This window comes from Kryptolebias marmoratus, linkage group LG5, assembly GCF_001649575.2.
Source record: "Kryptolebias marmoratus isolate JLee-2015 linkage group LG5, ASM164957v2, whole genome shotgun sequence".
NCBI lineage: Eukaryota > Metazoa > Chordata > Actinopteri > Cyprinodontiformes > Rivulidae > Kryptolebias > Kryptolebias marmoratus.
In genome coordinates this window covers 12,089,595-12,099,620 of record NC_051434.1, presented here as the reverse complement: position 1 = coordinate 12,099,620, position 10,026 = coordinate 12,089,595, and the positions used below count along the sequence as shown (strand labels likewise).

General features: G+C 40.6%; 1 protein-coding gene across 3 annotated transcripts in view; it reads right to left on the bottom strand.

The window, feature by feature from the left end:
• Positions 1 to 668: 668 nt before the first annotated feature.
• gabbr2 (gamma-aminobutyric acid (GABA) B receptor, 2) overlaps positions 669 to 10,026 on the bottom strand; it is a 198,531-nt gene continuing 189,173 nt past the window's right edge. For all 3 annotated transcript variants that reach the window (XM_025007703.2, XM_025007704.1, XM_017426373.3), the window contains 3 exons: positions 8,884 to 9,013; positions 4,928 to 5,045; positions 669 to 2,351 (listed from right to left, as the gene is read on the bottom strand). In XM_025007703.2, coding sequence (XP_024863471.1) covers positions 2,186 to 2,351; positions 4,928 to 5,045; positions 8,884 to 9,013 — 414 coding nt within the window. In that variant the 3' untranslated portion in view covers positions 669 to 2,185. The remainder of the gene's footprint in view (positions 2,352 to 4,927; positions 5,046 to 8,883; positions 9,014 to 10,026) is intronic.

The window sequence follows — 10,026 nt, the reverse complement described above, 5'->3', positions numbered from 1 at the left end:
CCGCTCTGGCTCTGAATGCTTTCCAACTGGAGACCGTTTGACAGCGTTTATGTTCAGAAACCAGCTTGCAGGAGAAATATCCTCCATAGGAAAGTGAAGCTTTTTTTTTTGCCATGTACTCCCGAAACGGTCCCATTCACTGAAACGTGGAATTTTAAATTGAGCTGTAACACGTTGTACAGTTTACAGATGTGCGGCCAATGTACCTCGCTGGGTAATTCTGACCCATGAGTATGTAGTGTGGGTCTCGCAGGCTACAATATAAGACAACAGGCACAGCGTTTAAGAAACGCCTTAAAAAATAAAAACCAAGACACCAATGGTGAAACAATATGCTGAGAACGAACCTTCTCACTCCTGATAAGTCTTTCCTCCCCCCTCCAACCGTCCAACAGAGTTCTCGTTTGCTTTATTCCTGCTTTAGGAAAAGTTTTATGAAAAATGACGCTCTCAGAGACCGTTGTGCTCAACGCAGCCCTGTTTGGGCCAAGCTCAGTGGCACAGATGTACATTTCCATAGCAACTGAGGTATGTTCACTGTTGCTAAGCATACAGAGATTTCTCAGGACACGCAGTATTATCTGTGAAGGAAAGCCCTGTGTTTGTGCTGTATCACTGTGACCAGCAGTGGCGGCGTCATTGCCTTAAAACTCAAGCTACAGTCAGTCGGGGGCTTTTTTTTTTTTTACACGGGACTTCCACGTGTCGTCACTGCTGCGCGTGGAAATTCAGGCTAACCATTAGACCCAGTCGAGCTGTGGAACTGGTAGACCTACATTTTTTCCACCACCCCCTATTATGGTTTGTCTCTCGTTCCAAAGTCTTGTAACTTTGTGCCACTGACCCCGCCCCCCCAAAAGAAGAAAAAAAAAAATCACCTTTAACTGTGCTGGTAAGCTGTGAGGACTAGATCAGACGGACATCTTTATAGTCTATTACGACCAAGCTGTAGGTTTATATGTTTCTGTATTTATCACTAACGCACCTGAATTCATAAGGTGCTCTCTCTCTCTCTCGCTCTGGTTTTTATGTCTACACCTACATATGTGCATTTCCTGACATGTAACACACGAGAAACGAAACTGGAACACTCCTGTGAAAATTTTTTGCTCTATTTTCTAACATATATATATATATAGCCAAAAAGACCTGTTAAAAGGCATAGCATCAATAATCTGTAACATGCTTTCTGAAGACAACTTAAGTTGTAAAATATGGATGCCTTTGCAAAGACTGACATGGTTTCTCATGTAAACTGGTAGTAAAAAATTAGCAAAGTGGAAAAAAGAGCAATGTGCACCTCAATCCACTTTAAAGAAACGGAACTCGAAACCGTTTTTGTTATTGAGTTACAAATTTTGGTGCATTATTGCTGCCTGTATGCTAACATATTAACAGCTACGCTAGCAAATATGTATCTCGTGTGTCTGATTTGGAGAATTCCATGTTTTCCTTTGAGACTCTCACATCTACCTGCTTTTGTTACGTGGCCCGCACATAGAAACCCTTTTTAAATGTCCATTCACAGCATATTCAAAGCTTACAGTACATCAATGTCAGGAGCGATGATATTTACATGTCTGCGCAAGGTTGGAAAAAGATTTCATTCCGTTTCGTGGGGGTCTTGCAAATTCCTCATTCCCGAACCAACATCCAATCTCTGAAGCAGTGAAATGCTTTAGATAAATGACTCAGACAAGCTCAGATGTAGCCCCAAGCACAGGATACATAGAACAGATTAAAAAAAAAGCAAAACAAAACTAACCAAACGATCCCCTCTGAAGTAGTTAAGGCTACACATCAGATCAGGGCTGGTCCACCGCAGCTGTTGGGGTGTCACTGTGTTTGTGCATTTGTGTGTATCTGTGTTGTTTGTGTCTGACTGTGCATATATGTATAGGCCTAGGCAGGGGGAGGATGATCACGAGGATGTTAATCACTGGAGTTTTTAAGGGTCATCTGTCTTCTACCACCGTTTCACGACTGACATTATCAGTTCTCATTAGACTGGGCTGCAGGAGGTATGAAGAGCAAAACTTTGTCCCCCCCCCTCCTTCTCCTCACCACTCTGTTCAGTCCAAGACGAAATACACACGTACGCTGATGATATCAGTCCGTTTGTCGTAGAAAAAAAGAACCATTTGTGTCTCCTCTGCACAGAACCAGGTGGGAGAGCGAACAAAGCTCACAGGCCTGAGACCATTACGCGGTAGGAGGGGGGCATGTGTCTGTGCCTCGGGCTGGAACCAGGGCTTTCGTTCGGGCTGGTGCAGCTGGCATCGACCCCTCCTATGGAAGGTAAGTACGCATGGTGCAGGATGGGCAGCTGCAAGGACAGTCGGCGCTGTATGCTGCAAATAAGAAAAGACAGAATGAAAATCAGAAGAAGTGTCAGAACCAACTTGCATTATACTGAGTCAAGTAAAGGAATAAAGCTGTACATTAGAACGTGAGTCAGATTTAAATATTAAAAAAAAAAAAAAAAAATCACAAAGCTTCAGTTGTAGAAGACTTAGCATCCCATCATCAAAATTATATTTTTAAACAACTTCTAGGTGTACATTTATAAATGGTAAATGGCTTGCATTTGTATAGCTCTTTATCTAGTCCAAGGACACCAAAGCGCTTCACACTACAATCATTCACACATTCATACACCGATGGTAGTAAGCTACATGGGAGCCACTGCCGCCCCATGATAACCAAGAGAGCATCATAGTGAGCGTGTAACTTAGCTCTTTTGTTTTGTCAAAATATGATCCCTTCTAGCTCCTTAAACTCAAAGATAAATGCCCAAATGCCACACATTAGGCCTTTAACGGTTTAGTGCAGAAACTATTGTTCAAACACCTTTTTATTTATAGTTTGTACCTGCGGGTGAAAATACAGCATCCGTCAGAAAGCTACAAAAAGGTTTTGTCAGATTTGATTCTGATGGGCTGCTAGTTTCCCTCAGTTCATGTTTGAAAACATCTAAACAAAGGTCCAGGCTAGTTAAGGTGTAGTTACTTAAAAAACAGTGCAAAAACATTAAGAAAAATCCTTGGGATTCAAAACAAATCAACATAAAAATGACAACTGGAAAAAAACTAGATGTAAAGAATAGCAAATAATTAATAAAAAGTTGTAATTAGACAGTCTACTTGTTCTAAATGCATGTGACTGCTCTGCCCCTGACTTCATTTGCTGTCCTAATTCCTGAAGCCCAATCGATCAGGTCACATGGATCACAGAAGCGTGCGTGTAGTGGTTTTATTTTTAAATCATGCTTCACAAGTTGCCGTCGTGTAATCTTCTGTGCCCGTGCGTAGATTAGACTTCGCGCCACTGACTCTCAATGACAAAGTGAAGTGAACCACCTGTGTTCGGATGAGTGGAAACCTCTGTCATCTCATCACGCTCTCCCTCGGGAATTCACCACCATGACCAAATAATCAACCAAATTAGTGATGAAACAAGAGATGGAACTTGATCTGGATGGTTGTACGACAGGAAAAATTCTGACTACAGTTAAGGTCTGAATGGAGGTGGGAGGTGTAGTATCCAGTTTGGTCTCATTGACAGAGTAAAACAAAAAAAAAAAAAAAAAACTGAGCTAAAAGGTATGAAATAGAATATTAGAGAGCAAAAAAACCCTAACCAAGATCAATGTAACACAGTGAGTAAACGATAAGTTTCCACAAAGCATTCCTATGATGTAGTCTTCAGCGACTTCTTTCCCTGCTGCATTTCTTCTTACTAAGCCTACAATATTCCTCCCAAGCTTCTGGGATCATCTGACTAAAGAACATTTCATGCACCGCCTGGTGTGACACTTCACACCCCTTCTCGCCACAGCCAGTCGTTTGTAAGAAAATTACATAATCAAATGCTTGTTATGTAAAAACAAAAAGGGACTAATGAAGCTTGTTTAGCCACAAAAGTAAAATTAAAAAAAATCTCAATTAGCTGAACTTTGAAACATTATTATAATAATTTTCACGCCTAGTTGTGATCTGACCAGCTCTTGTGACAGAAACAGTTTTTTTTTTAAATCATTTTTGCTCATAAAGGACTTCTTTAATACAAAGTAGTCGCTCTGCGCTGTTTTCTATTTATAAGTCTTTTCTAACTTCCACATATTTGTCTCATCTTCCTCTTCACCTTCTCTCTTGCTGCCTCTTCATCTCTCTTCCCTCGTTGTGATCAAACATTCATGTGGTATGGGAATAGCTGCGAGAGTTCATTTACTTCTGTTCTCCTCCCCGTCTATTTTCGGAGCTCCTTCCAATGCAAGCTGTAAATCAGTTGTTATATAACCTTTGTGAGTCTCCACCTCCCCTCTTGTCTATCTAAACAGCTTTCTCTCTTAGTCTATCATTTTCCCTGTAGCTCTTGTTAATTTTGTGCCCTCTTTGTCTGCCGTCTCTCTTTTTTCTCTCCGTCTCTCCGTCCATCTGGCATTCTTCTCCCAGTTCTAGTAATACCGCTGCAGGAGGCCGAGTTCTCAATGATGCATGAAATGTCCCCCTCCTCGTTGATGAAGTCGTCATTCCTCAGCTTTGCTGCCTTATGAATAATGAGTGAAAGTGGATGCATATTTATTGCATGAGTGTTTTTAGTCTCCATGACATCGGCTTTTTTTCAAGTTGGGGACAACAGATCAATCAGCTGCATGTGTTTGTTAAGCAAGCTGCAGTATGTCCTGCACACTGCGAGCACACACATGCACTCTCTGTGTGTGTGTGTATGTTGATGGGCGTAGGAGGGAGAAATTCAGAGCCGGTCCATGCTTTCACAGGGCTCAGTTGCCAGAGCAACCGCCTGAGAGTTGCATGTGGTTGTGCTACATGTGACGTGGAGTCTGATGAGAAAGCTAACAAAACAGAAGAAAGAGGGAAGGGAGGGTGGGGGGGAGTGGAGGCGCTATGGAAATATGAGCTCTTACTGTTCAGGTGAGTTGATATCCTCTAGGGGACCTCTGCTTATTCTGGAGGGATCCATGGAGCCCCACTGTGCTTGCGGTTTCTGCTCCAGGTGGTTTTTCAGTATCGATTTCTCTCCATCTGCAGCGAAACACGTGTAGACGTTAAAAACATGATAATCTGGCAAATGGACTGTCATGCTTTGCTTCCCAGCTGTTATACACACCCATATTAGCAAGCATGAATTAGATTTTCACGTGGCTTTGCTCCTGGAGCTTACACTTTGGTTCTAAAACCATTTAAGTGTCGAATTAAAGGCCCAGCATTCCTTGAAATAATGCATGCAGCCCGCTGGCTTTTATGCCCGAGTTTTAACAAAAAAATCATCTTAGGTTGAAAAATGATGGAAATGTAGCCCTTTTGGTCAAATCTTGAGAATGACCACACCAAATTTGAGCTCAATGTGTGTAAAATTGACTGGGTTATATAGTTAATGAGTTGGATAAGGTTGATTAGTTGTAGTGGTTATTTTGAATCAGTTAAACTGTTATAGAGGCCCATTTAATGATTGCTTTCTGAGAGTTTTAGTAAAATCTGTCCAGTGGTTCATGAGATATTTTGCAAATAGACCGGACTCCAACAGTTATTGTTAATGATAAAGGTTTAAGCAAACATTACTGGCACCTTTGACTTTGGCGACGGGGTCAGGGTCAGTGAACGATGTCATGCTGATGCACACTTCCAAGGTGTGGAGGAGTTGGTTTTAATATTTTATTTTATTTAAAAAATGTGTCTAAAGTCCAGCTGTCGTCATGGCAGCTGGTTGTCAAAAAAGGGGGGGGGGGGGAAGGGCCCAATGTGAAAACCATGAAGGGCATGTCTCAAGTTCAACAATAATTTTAAAAATGTGTAATATATTTGTCGACTGACTGCACACTTGTCACTTTCCTTTACCGAGCAGAGGACTGAATGGATTATTCAATGACAGGAGATGTTTGAAGTGCCGAGGGAAGCCCAGACTTGGTCATCGTAAACTGCACACGAGGAGCAGTGGAACGGCTCTCTTCTTGCCCCGCACGTGTCCCAGATTTCCCAGAACTTTCTGACCCGATTCTCTGAAGCCAGAACTTCAAGCCCTCGTTGGACATCTGCGCCCGCAGAACTACTTTAGTGCTGTTTGGCCGGGTACACAATGTGTTTGTGCAGCAAAATATTAATTAGGAAGGTTTTTGTTTCAGAGTTTTTGTCATATCCCCATGACCACAGGGTTGGGACTTTCTGCAGCTTTAAACAGCAACTCAGTTTTATGTTAACCACAAATATGTAGCGTTTTTTAGTTGTTCTTGTTCCTTAACTGACAAAAACATCACAAAAGAGCAATGTATCAAGATGACAAGATCTCACAGCAGATGATTTAGTTGACAATGATCCTTCTAAATTTCATGCTTTAGAACTTTTATGCAGTTAGAAAATTCATCATCTTTCTAAAACAAGCTGCTTTATCTCGTCTCTCTAGAACTTAAACACTCAAAATAAACTCATTTTGATTGCGATGCACTGAGGCTAAATTCAGGCCACGGCTCGCAGACTGTCAGACAACCACACCTAATCTGTCATCAGCTGGTCCTCTCCAGCATCACCCCATGCTTGCATATATTCGAGAAGACAGTGGGAGAGCGAGAGAGGTGTAGCTCTGCCTCTAACCCTGTGTGAGTGAGCATAATCACTGTTGACACGCAGTTCTTGTCTTATAAAAACCACTCATTCACAGCCGCTAACATATTTAGACCAGCTCCATTATGAATCCATATGAAGACAGCTAGGAGGCAGTGATGATGCGTGCGCACAGACCGGGGCTAGGGAAAAGTTTCCGTGCTGCTGATCTTTAAAGAAGGCGTAATGAACTGGGATTTTATTGCCATATTGCGCCACAACGAGCTCTTTATTAAACAAATATTATTTACCAAGATCCACGCACTTCTGTTTTAGAGTCACGTTATATCAGGATGCTTAAAAATGAACTGATCTAATTCAGCTTTATAACATGCCACAAATAATAACATCTTATTTTAGTACGTTTTTTTGTGTAATAGTAACTGAGACTGATCCCCAACACATATTCTGAGCGCTATCAGTCAGCGCAAGATTTTTCCATTAACCATTTGAAGTCAACTCTTGTCTTTCAGGAAAATATCTCTTGAACCAGTGGACAGATTTTAATGCAACTCTCAGGAAATAATCATTTGATGTACTGATCAACTTTTAGAGTCACCAAATTCAAGATGTCCGCCACAGCTAACTGACCTTAGAAAGCATAAAATGTCCTATAATTCAGTCAGTTTTACGGATATCGTGTTAAGATTTGGTGTGGTAGTAGAGTCATTCACATCACATATTGTTAACGTGACGTCTCGGGATAATGCATTACATTACATGTTTTTCAAAATGGCTACAACCCCATTTCTCAGTCTAAAACTCTGGCATAGAAGGCAGTGGGTGATATGCATTCCTTCGAGGAATGCTAGACCTTTCATTTATGAATGAATTTAAAATAAATCAAAATGCCCAACTTTTGTGAGAGTACTCTTACAAAGCAATCATTTTTACAAGGAAACATTCAGACTATATCGTTCTCAAATCTCCTTACACAACAGAACCCAAAAGAACGCAAACAAAGATTCAAGCTAGTACACAGAATTTGAATTTTACTTCCAGGAACAAAATCTAAAGATAGCTGTTAGCTGCTGAAAACACATTAACATGTGGGAAATGTAAGAATGTGTTAGATTAAATTATCTTTCCCCCAAAGATATAAATTTCTTCTTTTCTTTTTTTATTGTTTTAGTTTTTAAGGATAGAAAATGCAACAGAAAATCTACACACGTTTTCAGTCACATTTGAAGCCTGTCGTATGGATGAGTAAGAATGAACCAATGATTGACCGAGTTGGGATTCCTTAAACAACAAAAATAAACTGGAGGTCATAAATTCTCACAGTTGGAAGCTCTCACATTAATTATCTACTAATTAGGACAATCCTGCCACCTAATTCTTACTCTGTGCACACAGAGACCACGGCTCCAATACCACAACACGATAACACAAACTTTTTAAATCCAATCTGTCCTGGTCTTCGCTTTAAATCCTGATAGTCCAGAATCATCTCATAAATAATAATAATAAAAACAGATTTGGTTTCAACAGGAGGATATGTGTAGAGGAAAAACAGCAAACGGAAACACAAACATGTTAATATATGAATGTACCCACTGTCTCTCATCAGTTCGTTGTCTAACAAAAGCTTTCGACGGATGAGGAACCTCTTGGAGAATTCCGACCCGCTCTCCTCTCAGTTCACAGAGCGAGCACAGCTGTGCTGCTCTCTACCTTCCCGAACTCAGACAGATCCCTCAGACACCCAGGAGAGCGGCTTTGTGCTGGCGTGTGCAGCAGACATGCTGAATCTGGCTGCAGTTCATCACCTTCGTTCTGAGGCAGTGAAAACGGTGCCTAATGCAAAGTGATGCTGCTGGGCTGTAATGATTCGCTGATTCGATTTGAAGCAGCAGATTTCATGATGTCAAAGATGTAGCTACTTAAACGGCCTGGACAGAAGATACGAGATCTCTCTACTGAATAGAGACTGGTGTGACGTACAGAAGGCTCGCCTTACTCTCTCCCTGACCTGTATGACATCATGACGTTTACATTTTCTGTTTCTGTCAAGAACCTCCAAACATCAAAACCACAACCAACTTCTTGTAAAAATCTGAGTAATGTAGCTAATCCATTAGTTTATTGCTTTATTGCCGACATCACAGGTTTCTCCAAAATCGAATGTTACTGCCCTCACTGTAGCACGGTAGACTTCAAAATGACCGAATTACTTAATTCTGAGCAGCTCCGTCTGATTAGCATCAAAAATCACTTTTACTCTGAGTGAAATAAGCCAAACAGACACTTTTTTCCGGTTTCTTACCTCTCCCATCTGTGAAGTTGCGTATGCTGAGGATGTTATTGGCATCTGGGTAATGGTTCTGTTTAATGTAGGGAGTTTTCTCTGGGGTGTCCTGCAGCTGCATGGTTACTTCCTCCAACTCCTTGTCCAACTTTTTAGAAAGAAGAAAAAAAAAAACAAACAAACCACTGATTAAGCTTTAGTTTGCCTTTTGGTTTCGTAAAACTGACTATAATGAATAAAATAACAAGCATGCATTGTGACACCAAATGCTGCAGTCTTATTGTATGGGCTTTGCATATATTCTCCACAGACAGTTGAGCTAAAACAGGGAGCAGGTTTATTTGCTACTTGTAAAATAAAATGTGTAACTCTGTGGATTATTTTTTGTTTCGTTTTGTTCTGTTAAGTACTTGGAGGTTTTTTTCTTCCAATTCTTATGACTTTTTATATTTTTATTTAGTTATGATTGATAGTTTCTGTTTGTTGTGATATTGTTGCCACTAGACGTCCTGCATAGTCCTTATTTCCAGCTCCACATATTCCACCTGGATTCTGTTAGTAATCAGCACACCTGTTTTCCTCAGTAATCACCTCTCCCAGCACATATAGCCCCAGGTGTTTCTGTCAGATCCTCTGTTGATGTCTGTGCATCTTACTGGTTGCCTGGATATTGCTGGCCTTAGTGAAGTTATTAAAAGTCTAGTTTGTTGTTTTTAGTGTTTGAAACCAAGAGATCAACGAGCCACGCAGCCATACTTTGAACAAGCAGTTTATTCTATGCCATCTACTCCCACATCATACCCGCCTGGACCCACTTTGTACCCACCTTGGTAGCCGCCCCCATGTTTGTGATTTAATCTACTGAAGTACACTTTAGAAATGAAAACGGTCAGATTTGGATCAGTTTTAAAAAAACTAAAAATTATATTTGTTCATTATCAGCATGGGTTTCAGTCCTGGATATTCAGGGCTGTGGTTTTGGATGTGTTGTGTCATATGAGAGCTCCTATGTACAGGTGCTGGTCATAAAATTAGAATATCATGAAAAAGTAGATTGATTTCAGTAATTCCATTTAAAAAGTGAAACTTGTATATTATATTCATACATTACATACAAACTCATATATTTCAAATGTTTATTTCGTTTAATTTTGATGATTA